Source organism: Podarcis pityusensis, assembly GCF_964106645.2.
Source record: "Podarcis pityusensis genome assembly, chromosome: 4".
Classification (NCBI taxonomy): Eukaryota; Metazoa; Chordata; class Lepidosauria; order Squamata; family Lacertidae; genus Podarcis; species Podarcis pityusensis.
The window spans coordinates 79,938,417-79,958,586 of NC_138027.1; the positions used below are offsets into that span (position 1 = coordinate 79,938,417).

The following is a 20,170-nucleotide window of genomic DNA, read 5'->3' on the forward strand; positions in this document are numbered from 1 at the left end:
TAAACAATGTCTTTAATATGAAATGCATCTGTTGAAATTTCAGGACAATCTTTCTAGAAACTAGGCTTCAGAAACAAGCAGCTTCAGTGTTCTAGTTAAACATGCAACACACGTTATCATTCAAAGTTCACTATAATTTCTAAATTGACAATGTACTAAATTGTACTGATGGTTCCATTTATTATCTTTAATGAATTATTTTTTTATTTATTTTGCCTAAAAATACTTTGCATACCTGAATTTGCTTCCTCTCATTTTTTAATCATGTTTATTATATTCTAAGCCAGTATTCTAGATTGAAAGCTTCTTCAAATACAATGGGCAATAAAGTGATACATAAATGTAGGAAATAAAACTCAGCGGAGTTGTTTGGAAGGAGGGAGCTGAAGCTATCAATGCTAATTTGAATAGGTTACCATTATAAGTTAACCAAGTTTAAAACAGGCTGCTGAACAGTTTCGTGTTGTTTTGTGCCACTGAAAATAACAGAAAGGGGACTTTTTTGGTGGGGGGAGGAGGTTAATACAAAATTAACAAATATCAGCCCTGCATCTGTTTGAACTTGCACTTTTCCCAGATACTTAAATTATTATACTTTCTTATCCACCTACCCAAGGTGGGTTACAACGATATGAAAATACAATAAAATCAGTTAAGCAATTTACAATCGGAAAATTAGGGTGCCTGCATAGTGTTAGGTGCACCTCTATGTGTTTGTGGGGGGTGGGAAAAGCACAGCTTAGAGGCTGCTACAGGGAAAAGACCTCTCTCACTGTCATGTGGCCCGCACCTCTGCTAATCTGAATAGGGCATCTGTAGAGAAGGAGATTGTCTTTCAGACATTTGAAAGCTAAGACATTTAGGGCTTTTAAACACTAATGTGAGCACCCTAAATTCAGACTGGAAACAAAACAGTGCAGCTGTTTTAGAACGGAGGTTATGTGAGTTTTAAATGTCTGTGTATGTCTGTATTAACTTGCATCCTGGGGCTTTTTCGTATCTGGAAGCATGCAGCGCTGTGCTAGCTAATGGGGGTTTTTTTTGGGGGGGGTGGCAGGATATAAACTGAGTAAAATAAATAGATATAAATTTATTGGAAAGCAAACCTCACACATCACCCTTGGCCACCTCACAACCATCAGGTGTGCTCACACCAGAACTCACTGAAATTAGGAACAATTCTGAAAACGCGAGAGAAAAATGGAAGCCACTTTGGTGGTGAGGAAAAAGAGACTTAGAGGGCAGGTTTTCAGCGGGGCACTAGTACTAACCTTAAGCGTGCAAATCCAGCCACAGTTGTTTGTAAAAATAAGTCCCATTTGACCTGGGTGGAACTGAGCAGACTTCTCTGAGATTGGGCTATAAATCTAAGATTAGGCATCCATCATCAATTATCAAGACTATGGGATGTTTACCTGGATTCTTTCTGTTGCTGTAGGCCATAATTGCCTGCATAAAATTTTCTTCAGAACATCTGGAAGAAGGCTCACTGTTATGAGCATAATAATACCCAGCCATGCAGGACCGCTAGACAGCATTTGCATGAACACATAGTACATCCTCTGGTAATTGAGAAAAGGCCTAATTGGGCAGAAGAAAAACAGAACACAACCATGGTGGATAAATGAAGTCGAACTCAAAATATAGATGGTTTCAGCATGCAGCAATAACAACAACAACAACAATAATAATAATGTTTGCTTATTTATTTATACCCCACTCATCTGGTTGGGTTTCCCCAGCCACTCTGGATGGCACCCAACAGAATATTAAAAACACGATAAAACATCAACCATTAAAAACTGAAGTTTGTCTTCTAATGTCTTCTGAAGCCTTCAGATGTCTTCTAAAAATCAGAGAGTTGTTTATTTCCTTGACATGTGATGGGAGGGCGTTCCACAGGGCGGACGCCACCACCGAGAAGGCCCTCTGCCTGGTTCCCTGTAAGCTCACTTGTCGCAGTGAGAGGACCACCAGAAGGGCCTCGGAGCTGGACCTCAGTGTCCGGGCTGAACGATGGGGGTGGAGACGCTCCTTCAGGTATACTGAGCCAAGGCCATTTAGGGATTTAAAGGTCAGCACCAACACTTTGAATTGTGCTCAGAAATGTACTGGGAGCCAATGTATTCTTATTCTTACCTCACTGTCAAATTGTGTCTAGGTTCAAGGTATTAGTGTTTCATAAAATTTCTCTTTGCATTAAGAACACTAGAAGAGCCTGCTGGGTCAAGCCTAGCTAGTCCAGCCTGCTGTTCTACAGGTCACCCAAAAGCAGAATCTAAGTGCAACAGCACTCTGCCCCCTTGTGACTCTCAGCAACTGGAATTAAGAAGCATGTTGTCTCAGACAGCAGAGGCAGATTAGAGGCATCGTGGCTAGGGCTATGCTGCCTGAAGTGTGGGTTATTAATATTTTTAAATAAATAAATAGTCTGCCATCCCTTGTATGCAATTCCAGAAGTGGCATTTTCAATTATGCTTCACAGGTGTTTCTTACCAGATGATCCCTCCCCAGAGAAGGGAAAAGACAATGTAGAAAAGCAGTGATCCCCAGATCACAAAGTGATTGATCCAAGTCCAGTAGTGTGTATCCAGTGCAAGCTGTAAAAATGTATATATATATATTTAGATCATTGCCTGAGGATAGATGGCAATATGAATATGTGAGTATTCAGTTTCACACATACATTTAACATGTTGGACTCGACATGACATGTACCTCCTATAACTTTTAAACATACAAAACAAATGTGATGGGCAACCACTGAAAATTAACTCTTAAACAAGTCAACAAAGCTGGCAATCTCCTTTATATGCTAGGAACAGACTTCCTTTCATGGCGTTCTACGTAAGGCTCTCCAGGGTTTCAGACAGAGACATTCTTAGCCCTACCTGGCTATTCCAGAGACTGAATCGGGGATTTTATGCAAGCAAAGCAGATGTTCTACCACTGAACCATGGCCCTTCTTTAATTCAATTCTCAAGAATCACTTACGTAAAACAATTTTGGGACCATAATCCATCCATTGAGAGAAGTATCGATCAGTTTTTTCCTAAGCAAAATGTGCCAGAATTAAGTTTTCCTGTAAACTACACAATAATGCTTTGGGCAGATAGTTCTACTCTTTACAGTGGTACCTCGGGTTAAGTACTTAATTTGTTCCGGAGGTCTGTTCTTAACCTGAAACTGTTCTTAACCTGAAGCACCACTCTAGCTAATGGAGCCTCCTGCTGCCGCCGCGCCGCCGGAGCCCGATTTCTGTTCTTACCCTGAAGCAAAGTTCTTAACCTGGGTTTCTGGGTTATTATTTCTGGGTTAGCGGAGTGTGTAACCTGAAGCGTATGTAACCTGAAGCGTGTGTAACCCGAGGTACCACTGTAATTATATATGCGTAGAAGCTGGTAAGAACAGATGCTAAGAGGTGTTTTTGTTTTCACATGTAGTTCATATGAATGAAAAGCAGGCCATAGGCTGAACCTTGCCTCAAATCAAGCCCTGGTTGAAATACAGATTGAATGTTTCTTGTGCAATAAGTAACAAGTCCCAAGGGGCAGTATTGCTGGTTCTTTATTCAACAGTAACTAAAAGTGCACCACAAGCTATTCAAGCAGATGGGTTAAGGCAGGTGGCTGCTTTTATTGAGATTCTCTGTGGAGAGAAGATATTTCTGAGAAACAGGGACAGGGGAACATAAGAAGAGCACTGCTAGATCAGTCCAAATGTCTAATCCAGAATTCTGCTTTCTGCAGTGACCCAGCCAAACGCAAACAGAAAGCTCTCTCCTTCTGTTTAGGGCTTTGAAGTACAGGGGAGATACACAAAATCTGGTCCACACCTGTCAATAAGTGGGACACCACATTCTGCACTAGCTACTGTAAAGGTTCCAAAACATCCTTTTACAAGGGAATAGGACAGAACAAACACATCTCCAGCCCATAAGTCCACCAAGTTCCTTAGTATCATTAATTGCATGGTGTCACACTCTGCCTGATGGAGAAGGCACAATGTCTGGGAGGGCTCCCAGACCCAACTCAGTCACTGGAGATGCAGTGGACCTCAATGGCTAGGAAAGCTTTCTACCAGCTTCAGCTGGAAGACAATGGCAGCTGTTCCTGGATCAGGGTGGCTTCACAAGTTTCCTATGTATTGGTAACTTCAAGGTTGGATTTCTGCAATGCACACTTTGTGTGGCTACCTTTGAGATTGGTCTGGAGGCTGCAGCTAGTACAGAACATGGTGGCTAGAACGCTTGCGAGGGAAAACTACTGCCAATCTGCTACCAGGCCAAGATTAAAGTTTTGGTGCTAACATACCAGGCCCCATACAGCCCTGGAGCAGATTACTTGAGAGACCACCTTATCCCTTATTTACTATGTCAGTGTATTCAGCAGGAGAGGGGTTTTCCCCCCAAGTCTCTAAAATATCAGAAGCCTGCTCCACAGTAGTGCAAAGCAGGGCTTTCTCTGTGGCTGCCCCTATGGAACAGCATTTCTCTCATAGAATGACAAGCAACCACTACTTGTACTCTCTGAAAACAACTGAAAACATTTTTGTTTTGATGGGCTTTTCCCATTCATTCACCCATATTTGTTTTTGTCCTGAACTGACTGCCAATATATTTCACTGGATATTTTCAAATTCCGCTATTATAAGAGAAGGAAGGGGAAAGAACCTCTCTCTATTCAGTTTTCCATATAATCCATAAGCTTATAAACCTCCGTCTTTTTTTCTGAATAAATAATAATAAAAATTATTATTATTATTATTATTTATACCCCGCCCATCTGGTTGGGTTTCCCCAGCCACTCTGGGCGGCTTCCAGCAAAATATTAAAATACAGTAGTCTGTTAAACATTAAAAGCTTCCCTAAACAGGGCTGCCTTCAGATGTCTTCTAAAAGTCTGGTAGTTGTTTTTCTCTTGGACATCTGGTGGGAGGGCGTTCCACAGGGCAGTGCCACTACCAAGAAGGCCCTCTGCCTGGTTCCCTGTAACTTGGCTTCTCGCAGCGAGGGAACCGCCAGAAGGCCCTCGGCGCTGGACCTCAGTGTCCGGGCAGAACAATGGGGATGGACACGCTCCTTCAGGTATACTGGGCCGAGGCAGTTTAGGAATGAGGAAGTCCAAAACTTTTTAGCCTTCCTTCATATTGGAACATGCTTCAGGAAGCGATGCCAGTTTGGTTTCAACACACATGTAGGAGATCATACCTTCAAGGTAACAGTGAATACCAGCACAGTGAATACCAGTGTCCCAAAGGTCCAGTTTCCAAACATCTATGAGGAAAACATTCACAAGAAAAAGAAGTTTCAGGTTATACAGTCTAGTATAGCAAGTTTCATTTAGTATTGTGTAATGCACGAAAATGTGGAAGTGTACACATTTAAAACTTTCCTGGGAATTAACCCAATTATTCAAGGGGAGATTTTCAGGTAGCCAAAATGGCCTCATCTATGCACAAGACAGAGGGAGTCATAGACTCGCAGAAACTCTGAGGTTTGTAGACATAAAAAATGGGGAGGGGGCAGGAATCCTAACATTGGGTGGAGGGAATGATGGGTACTGAGTATACTTAGTGGATACAGAATGCTGATTGACTGGGGAGAGGGGGCAGAAAACCACATGGAAGGGGAATGGAAGGGGAAACCTGAAGAGGAACACTCCACACTGCAACCTGTTTGCTAGAGGTCCCTTTTTTTTCAAATAGCAAGAAACATAAGCATAGTGAATGTGCCACTAATATATTCTCCCTTGCACCTTCATCACCTTCAGAATACTGAAGGAAATCAGCCCTGAGTGCTCACTGGAAGGACAGATCCTGAAGCCGAGGCTCCAATACTTTGGCCTCCTCATGAGAAGAGAAGACTCCCTGGAAAAGACCCTGATGTTGGGAAAGATTGAGGGCACAAGGAGAAGGGGACGACAGAGGATGAGATGGTTGGACAGTGTTCTTGAAGCTACCAACATGAGTTTGACCAAACTGCAGGAGACAGTGGAAGACAGGAGTGCCTGGCATGCTCTGGTCCATGGGGTCACAAAGAGTCAGACATGACTAATCGACTAAACAACAACAACTATCTTATCAAGATAACTTGATGCCTGCTATAGAACATTCTAGGACAACTAGGCCAGGGTGTACCCCTGATGCTAACTTCAAAAAATAACGCAAAAAAGTGGCAAGTAGATTTGTAACAATCTACAGTCTACAATCCCAATCTACAATCATACAGTCCAGCCTTAAAGGGTTGCTGTAATATATAGAAAGAGCTTTGAAAACTTGAGATGCGCTAATTTATTGTGCTGTGTTTTCTTTTATTTACTTAAGTTTTTTTAAAAAAACACCCAGTAACAATAACAGTGCATTATTATCAGTAGGACCTACTTGTAATATAGCCATAGCCATAGCCAAACTCAATTATATCCAAGGTATCTCCTGACTACCCTGTCCTCCCTTTGATTGAGAAAAGACCTGAGCACTTTAGCTGGATACATGGAAGACACACAGGTAAAGAGAAATGCCACCAGATTGTGGCATTCCACTTGTTAAACCCAGAATATCCAAGATAGTTGGAAGAACAGGAAATCAGTAAGAACACTTATTTGCTGGGGTAGAACCAAGGTAGGGAGAGTCCAGTCTTTTTATAGTCTGTAACAATATTTTTGATGGCTGAAAGTTCTACACATTTGGGATAAATTATTCCACAACAGACATTCGCCAGCTAGTTGCCATTCACTCCATTTAGGAAAATGAATTATATGTAATTCCTATTGATTGACATGAAAATTAACCAACTGCCTAGAAGTTGAAGCTTATTACTTCGTTACATGAACTTCACTGTTGGGGGAAAAAAAGTCATATTATTAAGTGCTGATGGAAGAAGTATAAAGACGATCCTGAATCTTGTAGACAAACTGTTCAGTTATTTAATTAACCATTGTAAACTGTTCCATCACATTATATGTATTATTATTTACAAATTAGGGCTCCAAACTGTTGTCAGTTAATATAATACTATCCATTATAACTGTAAACAAAGATTAAAATTTAACTTTCTAGGTAACATATTTAGTTAGTTGGAAAAACTTGGAGAAACGTGAAAAAACAACAACTTAAAGATAACAATTCCTTTGTTATTTGCCTTTTATTGCTTTTATTATAATATTAGGAACCACAGCCACCTGAAACTATCAGCGGTCAGCTGAAAACTTCTTTAGGCTTTGAAATGTATAATACTGATGGGTCTTGAACTTATTATTGACCCCACTCCTTTTGTGGTCCTAGATGTGCTACTATGAGAAAATATTCTGTATTCCTACATTTCCTAAAGAGAAGCTGATATTAGCTGAGAACCCTTTTATAATTATTTAAATAGGTAAGCATCCGTAAAGAGTATGCAAACATCTTAAGTCTTGAACTGCTTTTTCCTGCATCACCACAAACAAACTAAGCTCCCCTGTGGTTGCCAATTATTTATAATCGAGCATGACCTTGCCTCAGGAGAGCTTGTAGCATGAGGATGATTCTGCAGCTGTAACAATCTGTGCCCATGACAATTACAGCAAGAAAAAATACACGCAATGAAGAATATATTCTGCAATGACTATGTAGCAAACCAAGGTTATGTCTTTGGCCTCCCTGCCTTTACATTCAGGTAAACAAGAACAGAGAGTTATTTCAGGTGCATATGGAAGTCAGCCCATCTCACAAGGAAGCTAAGAGGAGATGGGGCAGTCTGGAAAAAAGAAGGATAAGAGGAGACATTGCCGTCCCGACCTGGAGATTCCAGGGGTTGGACTTTCTTTGCAGCGTGTAGATGCTCTATCTCTGTGCTGTGGTCCTTTCCCAACCAATAGGAGCCTGTTTTCAAGCCTAATTGCAGTACAAGGAGCTGTGCTTTGTAGGACGTGGGGCTGCAGCACATGGAGAGGGGATAGTAAACCCCTCCCTCAGCTGCAAAATAGGCTTTGCAGAAAAACTCACCTCCTATTGCCTTCAATAAAAGGCTATTTCCCATCACCTAAAAGCTGCATGGGACATCCCATGGGCCAGAATTGGTCCACAGACTGCCAGTTCACCACCCCTGCACTAAATCATGTCTACCCTAATTTGTACAAGTTTGAATGAGCTGGAATAAGACTCAGATATCTGCCTTCCCATCGCCTCTCCTCTTCTCTGATATTCTTCTTGCTACCTACCTCATTCCCGTGATTTATTTTCCGAAGCTGACTTCAGATAAACAGTACATTTGTTTGTTTATTTCTGAACACCAAACTTTTTAAAAAGCCCATCCAGAAATCTATTAATATAATATGTGTAAAATTAAATAAACATAAAGAATTAGCTGCGCAGGAAGAGAAAATAACTAGAAAAGCAGGTACACACTTCTAAGAAGCAAGATATGTATATATTAAAAACCTGTAGCCTAAAGTTATTTACTTTAAAAATGCAAATTAAAATCTGCTTTATTGTGATTTCAGCACAGGAGGAAGGGAATAAACAGAAATTTTAAACTTTGGGTTTTAAACAGAAATATCTGATCTGTACTGAAGTTGGATAGGGAAAAAGGAAAACTCACATCATGACAAAACTACAGTAGTCTTACCATGTGGGTGTTGGCTGTCATTAGCTGAGGATAGGAAGAGAAGCAAGTAGCAAAAAAGGAAAAAAAGCAAGACACAAATAGACCACATAAATGTCAACATGCAAATAAAAAGCAGAAGGACCTTAAAATTATATCTAACGTCACTTAACAAGTACAAATAGAAATGCTTTGAATGGATGTATGTTGTTCTTTTCAAATTAACCATGGTGTTTATTACTATGATATCTGAATGTACATTTCTTAAAATGGAAGTTATGAATAAATCAAGCAATTCCAAAATATAAAATATGCATCAATGGCAAAATGAACCACATTAATAATATAATGGTTCATAAAAGAAACCTCCTTAATGGTACCATAACAACTTACTACAGCTTCTTGACATTCAGAATTAGATTTTCCTGTCAAACACCCCATAAGAACCACAAACCTTTCCTGTTTCTAAATAACCGTTTTAATGGGAGCTAGGTTATGAAATACTGGATCATACTTAGTGAAAGGGGGAAAAGGCATAAGCAACACTTAAGATTATTGACACATCATTTCTTGATGTTAGCAGAGCAGCTTTAATCAGACTAGATACTCACCTGTCCATTGCTGGTCACAGTTGAGCTGTCAAACAGGAAATAGGCACCAAAGAAAAAAACGACAGCATCAAATACTCCCAAGAATGTCCAGTAAATGAATACACGCCAGCGCAGGTGAGCATTCTTGGCAACGTCCCTGAATAACGACAAAGTTATTAATTCTGACATGTTAAAATAGAGAAATGTGAAACTGCACAATGCTTCCTTAAGTGACAGGAATGTTCTAGTGTTTAAAGGTGACCTGTCAATAATGCATCTCTCTGCATTCCTAAACAGATGTCCGTCCAATACTTAGGTGTACCATAAAGCTCTCCAATTATAATCCCAAGTTCTTTTAGACGGGAAGAATCAATATTGTCACGAATGTTGACCTCATTTTAAATAATAAAACGTAACACTAGAGGTCTCCAGAAGATCTGCTTTCATTTCAAGAGGCTGGTCTTTGTAAACCGAAATAAGCTTCACGTTGTTGGCATTTTTAAAAAACACACTGCTTTTACATTTAGCATTGAACCTGAGGACACATGCATCAGTTACGTTACTGAGGTCATTTACTCATCAGTGATCTTGTTGTGAGGAAAGTTAGGCTGAGATAGCGATATAGGCCCTAGGTAGCCTAGTAAGCCTTGTGGCTGAACAGTTTTTTGAACCCGGGTGTTCCTGGTCCTAATCTGACACATTCAGTACTAACTTACATTTTCTCTTATATATATGCTGTATAATGGTATTGCTACAATTTTTGCATACACACAAGTCCCATTAAAAAGTTCCTTTGTAGAAATGCTTTCCCACAAGACATTTAAAGCAGATTCACACAGTAACCCCTTAATGAGGAAATGTAGGAAGGCGTTGCTATTGTGACCGCTGAACAGATGCAGGTACAGAATCCTTGCTGCCTTTCTTGGTTATCTGCGGAACAAAACTTACTACATCCAGTGGTAGTGGTGGCAGCAAATTTAAAAAATTGCTTCATGCACTTTGTCACAAAGAAACCAATGTGTGAATCTGCTCACATGTACAATGGTACCTCGGGTTAAGAACTTAATTCGTTCTGGAGGTCCTTTCTTAACCTGAAACTGTTCTTAACCTGAGGTACCTCTTTAGCTAATGCGGCCTCCCACTGCCTCCGCCGTGTGATTTCTGTTCTCATCCCGAAGCAAAGTTCTTAACCTGAGGTACTATTTCTGGATTAGCGGAGTCTGTAACCTGAAGCGTCTGTAACTTGAAGTGTCTGTGACCCGAGGTACCACTGTATTAACATTATTTTGGTGTTGGTATGTTTATTTTACTATTCGAGATAATTTTTCACTGAAAATACATGGTACGTTCCCCTTGTTTCTTAAAAGACCAAAGAAAATGTTCCTGATTACAAAACACCCCACTGCAAAAGCCCTGTTCAAGGTACAGTGGTACCTCGGGTTACATACGCTTCAGGTTACAGACTCCACTAACCCAGAAATATTACCTCGGGTTAAGAACTTTGTTTCAGGATGAGAACAGAAATTGTGCAGCGGTGGCAGCGGGAGGCCCCATTAGCTAAAGTGGTCCCTCAGGCTAAGAATAGTTTCAGGTTAAGAACGGACCTCCAGAATGAATTACGTTCTTAACCTGAGGTACCACTGTATCTCTCACTGGTCCTCAGGAGTCTCCCCAGCCTCTCCCCCCCCCCCACCCCTGCTGCCCCACAGCTTCTTTTGCCTGACTGATAATGCAGTCTTTGGAATGCAAAAGGTTCCCCCCATCCCTGACCTACTTCAGCATCTCATTGTTTCCCCATGCCCTGAAGAGGGAAGTTGAGCAGAGTGGCACTAACTGGTCACCACTGTCTATTCAAAGAATGTTATGAACTCTAACCTGTACAGTGTAGGGTCTCTCTTGAGGGTATCTGAACTGACATGTTGCTCCATGAGACTATACAGCAGGATAGGAAGTGAAGTGAAGCTGATATTGTACAGGGTAAGATACGCAGTATCATATAAAGGCTGCAGATGGAAAAAAACAGATTATATTAACCGGCTATAATTTAATTTTATGGTACTGTAATAGCAAAGATTTAAAGTAGGGAAATAAGCAAGTAACCCTATTTAATGCCATGTCCACTGTCCTGTATGTATTTCCCAGCTATCCAAATTCACTGTGACTGCACACTCCTCTATTCACGTAACACTGAGTTTCCTAAATGTTGGTGTCCATCTGTTTCTGGAATATTTACCGCTTACTTTGCCAAACCTTTATTAGGCATTACAAATATAGGCCATCAAAAAACATCCATATGTAAAATTTTAAAATATATACACATAAACAGCCATGTAAAAATATGTAATAACAGGATACAACTCCTATCATCCCTAGCTAGCAGGACCAGTGGCCAGGGATGATGGGAATTGCAGTCCAGAAATAGCTGGAGACCAGTGCTGGATTAAACCCCATGGAGGCCCCTATGCAGTTGAAATCCGGGTGGAGGGGGGCTCACAAATTATCTCCTAATACATTTTTGCTTTGACCTTTCAAGATCAAATCAATATTATTTTGATCCATTGTTGCAGGCCCCTAAAAGGCATTGGTCGCATAGGCCAGTGCCTACTCTGCCTATTTGGTAATCTGGCACTGCTGAAGACCCAAGTTTGGGAAAAACTGATGAAGCACCTCAAAGAGAGCAGTGTGTCGAGTGATAAAACATCTAATTGGCAAATTTTGTGCAAAGGACACGGGTCACATTGTCAGGGGCGGAGGAAGGGGGCGCGGTGGATGCGGGCCAGCCCGGGTGTCACCACTGAGGGGGATGACAAAATGCCGGGTGGCACTCACTGTGGGGCCTGCCGCGTGCCTAACCACGCATCGCTCCTGGGAGAGATGCAGTGGCTTGGACGTACGCAGGCTCCGTGCTGCCCAAACGCTCCGCCCGCTGCCTCCCACCCCCAGCTGTAGGGCGGCTGAGGTGGGAGGAGGCAGGCAGACTCTGGAGGCCCCGCAGTGAGCCCTGCCCCTGGGCACACCACCCCGGGCGGCTTCCTCCACCGCTGCACATTGTCATAGTCCAGAAGGACACAATCCAACCAATAGTAAGTGTTCTTAGTTCCACACTGATTTCCCAGTGGGAAAGTTTAAGAACCTGCTTCCCTCTTCCACTGAATCCCACAGGATGTGGAAGTGCTTAGGTTAGCTTTGTCTGGATGAAGTCAGCTCTTGAGGGCAAGTTCACAGGTTCAACAAATACGTCTTGTTACTTGATAACCTCAAAACATGAAATTGTTATAAGTCAAACATCACACGATGAGTCATTATGGGTCACTGTCTCTCACCTCAGGTAAATAAAAGAGCACAAGAGACAGCGGTCAGCTGGTTGAAATAAGACCTGCCCTCTCAGGTGCTCTTTAAGCTAACACTGTTTATAACCTTACTCACAAGGGCAATGAATTTTAAAGATTTTAGGGTCATGCCACTTACTCACAGCTGTGTGTGTGTGTTTTTATGCTGAATTGTAAGCTAACTGCAACTGTGGGTTCTATTTAAAATCTGCATGCTTCAGGGAGCATATCTCATTATCTGTGCTTCCGATAAACCAGAAAATGCTATACTTTTTCATTCAACATCATGCAAAGCAAGATAAATTGATCAAGATACATTTAAAATTCTACTGGACCAATAAAGAACATGTTTCAAAATATTAGCTTGGTTTAATAAATAAAGGGGGGAAAGTTTTTTGAGATACCTGCTGTGAAAACCCACAGAAGAACTGGTATAAAAACTGAGGAAAAATGAAACAGACATTCTGGAAGACAAAAGCAAGATATGTTGCATGACATTATCATAGTATATAAATGAACTGGCAGCTACACAAATTCAAACACATATTTAAGTTCAGCTGAACACAGAATTTAGCTTTTGAAAAAAACAAAACTCGATAAAAGGGCAACTCCTTCAGTACTATTATGGCAGTGTAGAAAAGCTGTTTTTAAAAAGTGGCAACCAATTAAAATATGTCGATGCTTTGATTTTTGTTTGTGCATTCTTTCCCACACCCTGGAAATGGAGATAAGAGCAAAAAAGGTTCTAGGGAAATAAATACATGTCTAAAGGTAACGTCTGGGGAACATAAAGTACAGTCTGCAAAAGGAAGGCGAGGAGGATTTGGACAACAGTCGCAGAAATGGCTGTTGGTGATATGGAAGCAAGCACAAAAAAGAAGGCAAACAATGCAGTCCTCAGGAAGAGGAGGCAGAAGCAGTACTGGATGGTTGAAGAAACGAACTGCAGTCACCGAGAGCTCATCCAGACTTCCCCTTGCCCTGCCATATCTTTACCGCTGAATCACAGCAAATTTATCAATCAGGTTTCTCCAGAAATACGTTTGCTCTGATTTATCCCTATAAAGAGCAGGTTTTCCGGAGGAAAGTGGCAGGGCAAAGGGAAAACTGCTCAGAACCATGCTTTCTAGGCTGAGGCCTGAGATTACTTCAGGTCCAAGTAGTGACGCTGCAATGGCATGAATTCCTGAAATGCTGTGTAGCTGTCTCTCTACACTTGTACATATTCATGATACAATGGAGGAAACATGGAGACCGATACACAAATAAACTGGCTCGGAACCAGGAACACATACACATACTGCTACTCCCCGCTCTTTCTTTTCCTGCGTAGTAGAGTATAATTTTCGGACTAAGAGATTTCAATAGTTTATAAGTTTTATTGCTACATTTGAGTTTACTCATCAGATTATTTACAGACAAATGTTGCGCTAAGCCTTGATGTTATGAGAGCAGTGCATTGCTGCAGAGTTTAGGGTGGTTCAAATGGTTATTCAACACTGCACTAGAAGCGGAACGTAAACATGTTCCCATGGCAGAAATAAATCCTTCACATTGGTACACATTTATATGTCTTTGTAATACTTATTATGCCCAATTGGGTGTTGATGCTACATGTCCTTGGTGAATTTGGCTACCTTATTTTACCAGTGAATTGGTGCATCGATTAGTATGTCAAAGCAACAAAAAGGTGAAATAAACAGGATTTGGCTTACTGTAGCGCTGAGATGAGCTACTCCCCGAAGGAAACAAAATACATATGCCTAATGTGCTGATCTGTTGTTATAAAAGACCTGAGGTTGGCATTTTAGATTTACAACACAAGAGACTCTGTTGTTGTAAGCATACACTGGCGAAAGTTAACACTAATATGATCCGGCTATCAGTGTAAACATAAAAACAAACCCATCATTCTTCCATTCAGCTTGGTCAACTGAAATTAGAAGCTGATTCACGTTTGCAGACACCAAACCACTTGCTCGTTTACTTACTACATTACTGGACATTCTGGAAGTAAGTGGTTTTAGGAAAACAGGTTTTCCCCATAGCTAGGAGGCAGAGTAGGAGGAATCTAAAGTTAAACTGGAAGAATGGAGGTCTGGAAGGACGATGGTCACACAGTGGAATCCAAGACAACAAGCTTCAAAATAATCTGCCTCTGTCTAAACTGTTAACAACCATAATACAAAAGCCCCAATATACCTTATAAAAGAAGTATTGCACAAGTTCAGATATCCTGACATAATAAAAATGCCCATGAACAAGCAACATTTTTTTCAAATGTTTAAATTTGGGTATTGCATAGTCGCTGTTTCTTGCAGCTTGGCGGCCTTCTTTCCCAATGAGGCCTGGAAGGAAAAACAAAATGGCGAAAAGTGAAACGATGCAGTGAAACTGAACTGGTGATACTTATCATTAGATTTCGTTTGAACTGGGAAACTATGGTTAGCAGGTTCAGAACAAGCCAGTATCTTCCCTCTCCATCATCATAAACTGAGAAGAATCATTTGCTCCTAATGTTTAGGAAGTTGATGGTGCTCACAAAGTATCTTCCACCCAAGAGTGAAATGGAGACTTAGCTACTGATGGGAAAAATATGTACTCCTCCACAATAGATTGAGGAAACAATGGCAATGATACAGACAAAGTACTAGGACCATAATAACCAGTGACTCAATATTACATTATGATGATGACGACTTTAAACTTGACCATAACAATCCACTTACCAATGCCAACATGTGCTTCTAAGATCATACTGACATCGTTTGCTCCATCACCAATTGCTAACGTGATTGGATGCTCCTTTGACCATTTAATTAATTTTACAATCTGGAAGGGAAAAAAGGTGCAAATGTTACATACATGTTTCTAAACTGCACCATTATGCTCAATGTTCCACTTGCTAGATATTTCGGCGGTGGTGGAAACTGAACCAAGTAAGAAGAAAGGACATTCACTTCACGGAATCTTCTATTTTCCAGGCAGTAGTGAAACAGACAGGCCGGCATTTGGGCCTGTTCACACATTACTTTCTAAGGAAACTCAGAATTCCCCTTCCTTTACCATGGAGAGAAAATAACAACCAAAGATATAACTGTATGATGTTTATTTGAACAGATAATCTCCACAGCTACATGGCAGAAAATCTCTATTCTTTCTGATAAAAGATTAGGCAGTCAGGGAAATATTTCATTTGGCAACATAACCCAGTTCACTTAATACTTCTTTTCCACAGCAAGAGGAAGAGACAGATTTTGCTTTTCTACAGGAAAGTAACGGCTGAACAGGCCCCAAAATGGGCCTAGTTGTTTTCTTTCTGCCATCCTTATATCTTTGTCCAGTGTTATTCCAATTACCTACTGATAAAAGCCTAATCAAAAGAATTTCCAACACACACCTATTCTTATTTCCTAAACACAAGGAAATAGAAATAACAGCTTTCCATGTGAGGTTAATGTGTAGCCTCACAATGTAGCATCAGCTGAAAATACAGCACTTTTCCTTAGTTAAATGAGCTCTTTTCCAAGTAGCATGTCAATCCCTGAAATCTGCTTGAAACATACATAAATCAGTGGCACAGCAGGGTGCCATTTTAATGTACCATTAACTAATTGCTTTCTTTCAGAAATTCTTTCACTCATTTCTCCTTGTTTTTTTCCCCTTCATTTTTTGCTTCCATTATCAATCACTGGAAGGTGGGTATTTAAACACAACACATTACACAAAGACTTTCAATATTTATATAAATATACATTTGTCACGTAATTGAAGACGCGAAACACAAACCTGTGCTTTTTGCAAAGGAGCCATGCGACAGCATAGAACCGCGCTGCAGTTCCTACAGATTTCAAGGAAGATCTCTCTGTAGTTACCAGAGCTCCCATCTTCCCGTGGTTTCATTATTAATGATAATGCTGCTCCATCAATAATTAAACCATAATCTTGCATTTCAGCTGAAAGCCTATTGAGTGACAAAAATACACAAATTAATGCTGGTTTTGTAGTTTAACCAACCGTGTTTTATACAGCAGCTGCTTCAAAAGACATGCTGAAATGCAGCACACTCGGGGTATTTTGGGTTGCATGTAACATAGGGCTACGGCTACGGTTCCTTCAACTCAAGGATTTATCCTTGATAATGGAACATTATTCATCTTTTCTCCCCCTTTGTGCATCCTAATTCTCTTCTCTCTGTTAGCCCAACCCTCCAAAGAAGATTTGGGGACAGAGGAGGGAGGCATGGAGGGAGGAGAGGGGAGAAAGTCCCATTCCTTGCGCTGACAGGATAATTTGGTTGAATACCATCTTATAGATTTCTTGCCATTTGAAGTAACTAACTTGATACAGCAATCTTGTTTTTGCCTCCAATTACCACCGTGGAGAGTAGAAACCCCACGACTAGGTTTTTGTTCCCTCTACGCACTAGGATACTCTCACAAGAAATCTATTCCCTCAATTTCCAATTTTGTTGCACAGGATAAAAGGTAAAGGTAAAGGGACCCCAGACCATTAGGTCCAGTCGTGGCCGACTCTGGGGTTGTGGCGCTCGTCTTGCTTTATTGGCCGAGGGAAAAATATGGTATATCTATATATGTTTTTTTAAAAGCTGTTTCCAATTCTGCCACTGAACCAATGCCAAAAAAAGGATGCAAATTTTGACTTTGGTTGAATTTGTACTTTATACATACCCTGAGAAGGTGTCCCTTGTTAAACTGCCGCTGTGCCTTAGGACAGTCTTGCTTAAATCAAACAACACATCGTGCAAGCTCTGCTCCTCTATTTTCTTGGTAGTTAACTCAAGTATTTGAGTATTTCTTCTGAATAGTTTGCAGGCGTAGCAGGCAGCTGCGGCAGTCTCCATTTTGTCTCCCGTCAGAACCCAAACCTTAATGCCAGCTTTTTGCAGGGATTCGATTGTATCAGCAGCCTTTTCCTGTAAACTTTGAGATACCAATCACAAATAATTATTGACAAACTTTAAATTAAAAATTTAGGGCACTTACTAAAAGGTTTCTATCATATCGGAAAACATGGCGGTAAAAAGGAGTTTGGACTTAAGAAGCCTTTGCTGGTCATGCAATATTTTATTTATTTATTTACTCAATAGTTTTCTCTCTGTTGATTTAAAGAGTGCAGATGCTGCAGTCCAGAGGAGCTGCAGTGTATTTTAGTGCCCTTCGTCTGTCTGTTTTAAAGCACATATAATCATGCTTCACAGCAACTTACTCCATTTTTAGTTAAACTGGCAAGATGCAGCAAACCTTTGAATTGCTCACAACTCAGTCTTATTTTGTGAAGTTTGAAAAAGAATTAATTTTTTTGTTAGAATCTTAGTATATTTTAGGCTTCAAACCAACAGATACTAACACTGTCTATGTCATACTGGCTTTAAGTTGGTCTCTGTAGTAACTTAACAAAAACAGAAAAACTTGTTTTTCATCTGCTTTGCCAGTAAAATAATTAAAAATATACAAGGCTTAGGTAGGCAAATAATAAAAATTGGATGTCTTGTCCACTGAAAAGTATTCGTGGGCGTTTCCTGAACCCCACACATGAACATAAATAATTTTTTTATTCTACACTTCTAGCTGCACTGATAGCAAGGTAATTGGTAGGAAAGAAGCCATTTCTTGTTGCAGTTTTCAGCTAATCAGCATATTCCCGGGTTCAAACCTGGTGGCTCCAGAAATATAAAAATTAGGACCAGTCTAAGAAAGGGGGAGTGAGGAAGAGAGATATAAAGCAAGCTAAATCTATATATTCCAGGTTGAACAATATGTTTCTATTCCCATTAGGCTGAGTTTAGCTTGACTACAGCAAAAGAGGCCTGAAACAATGAAAAGGAACTTCGTACTAAGTAAGGGCTGATCCACAAAACCAAACCTGAGCAAACACAACAACTGCACTTGTTCGTAATCATCCTTTTGTAGCCTTGTCTCTCCTCTCCCATTCAAATTTAGACTGCAAGCTTTTCAGGTCAGGGACCTGTTAAGTTGTGGGTGAACATATCAGATGACACAGCGATTCTTCAAACAGCTCTTGTTTATTCACAGGCCAGGTCAGAACTGAACTGAAGGGTTCAGCCAGCCTGCTTATATAGAGCTCCACTAGAATGCAACAGTAACCATTTTCTGTAACTATCCAATCACTGAACGTCACTTTCAGTCCCTTATTTGCATATGTGGGCCTGAGTGAAAACTATCTACAGTATCCCCCTGCTGGCCCAGGGTGAGAACTTCAGTACATAACAGGACCTTTACTGCTTACAGAGCTCTGTAAATCACAATCTGTATGGAGACCGCTCAGTAACGATGACGGCAGTGGCTGCAACTATGAAGAAGTAGAAGGAGGAGTGATATGAACAACGACTCTCCCTTGCTCCTACAATTACTAACCATGGAGTTGACTTCCTGTCTTTACCCCACGCAGCAGGCAGCAGTAGTGATACGTGGACACAGTTTGACTCAGAAACTGAGTGCACATGACAAGTATTCTTAGGAAGCTCAACCAAAGTTTGTGTGGCCGCAGGAGAGCAATGGAAACGGACTTTAATGACCCGCCCCCCATTTCCAGTGAAGGTTAAATGCCAGAGAGACAGTGGGGCTACCTATTTTCAATGCACCCTTGCTTCTTTTACAGTATGCAATAACATCTGGGCCCTGGTGTTTTATTGAGGCAAATACACATGGTGAAAGTGGGAACATTTTGATGCAAATGTACGAGTGGGAAGCCTTGCCCAGTTTGCGTGAGATAGTCTTTTATTTTCCTGCTTTCATTTTTATTGAGTTGGGAGTAGGTTGTTATTTTTAATAACTGCTGTCAGGGAAAAGGCGGGGTATTAAATAAATATGCATATATTATAATTATAATTATAATAATGTTTAGAGATTCTTTTATCCCAGTGCAATGCATTCTGAGGTTTTTGTCATTTCACAGTACAATTAGTTTCTGTTGTGGAAACAGCTTGTAGTGCTGCTAATTACTGTGTGGCCACATTGTAAACTACTAATTGTTATAATACTACTTCTAAATGCTTCCACAAGACCGTTATTGAGACAGATGTGCTAAGAAGAGATTAATGGGTCTGGCAGGGCAGTGGGGTGGGGGTGGGGCAGAAAGGATGCTCCCCCATTAGGAGAGGGGGAGAAAGGACACTTGCAAAAATCCGTTAAGAAGGATTAGACAAGTACAGGGTTTCTTTTCTTTCAGTTCTGTACCACCCCTTTGATTCCAAATTCTGTTTTGTTAACCAGTTTTAAATCTATTTTAGGAAACGTTTACATTATTGTGTATTGTCTGCATGTCGTTTTGACCACTGTTGTGGTAGAAACACAGCACATACATCTAAACAAACAAAAAATAAATAAATTGGGCTCTCTACAGACAACTGTGTCTCACTGAGACACGTATGAGCCTTTTGCCCTTGCATGCAGCTCTCATTGCCTTGATAAGGAAGTCTGTATTGTTCAAATCAGAAAACTGTGGTTAACAGGTTCTGAGGAAACCAGGACCTTAAACCAGTTTTCAAACTATGTTCATGATCTTGGTGTGGTCTGAACATAGTAACCACCATTTTCTTGGTCAGAGAAAAAAATGGGAAACTATAGTTTATTAGATAGGGAGGTATTCAAATACATTTTTGAGTTAACACCAGGGGACTTCCCTGTCTC

The 20,170-nt window shown here is 40.6% G+C and overlaps 1 protein-coding gene across 3 annotated transcripts in view; it reads right to left on the bottom strand.

Annotated features, from left to right (window-relative positions):
• The window catches only part of ATP11A (ATPase phospholipid transporting 11A), a 108,449-nt gene that overhangs the window by 9,755 nt on the left and 78,524 nt on the right, over positions 1 to 20,170 (bottom strand). For all 3 annotated transcript variants that reach the window (XM_081002963.1, XM_081002964.1, XM_081002965.1), the window contains exons 19-28: positions 17,189 to 17,440; positions 16,287 to 16,461; positions 15,227 to 15,329; positions 14,700 to 14,845; positions 12,902 to 12,961; positions 11,044 to 11,171; positions 9,190 to 9,325; positions 5,210 to 5,275; positions 2,497 to 2,600; positions 1,416 to 1,581 (exon numbers count right to left, since the gene is read on the bottom strand). In XM_081002963.1, coding sequence (XP_080859089.1) covers positions 1,416 to 1,581; positions 2,497 to 2,600; positions 5,210 to 5,275; positions 9,190 to 9,325; positions 11,044 to 11,171; positions 12,902 to 12,961; positions 14,700 to 14,845; positions 15,227 to 15,329; positions 16,287 to 16,461; positions 17,189 to 17,440 — 1,336 coding nt within the window. The remainder of the gene's footprint in view (positions 1 to 1,415; positions 1,582 to 2,496; positions 2,601 to 5,209; positions 5,276 to 9,189; positions 9,326 to 11,043; positions 11,172 to 12,901; positions 12,962 to 14,699; positions 14,846 to 15,226; positions 15,330 to 16,286; positions 16,462 to 17,188; positions 17,441 to 20,170) is intronic.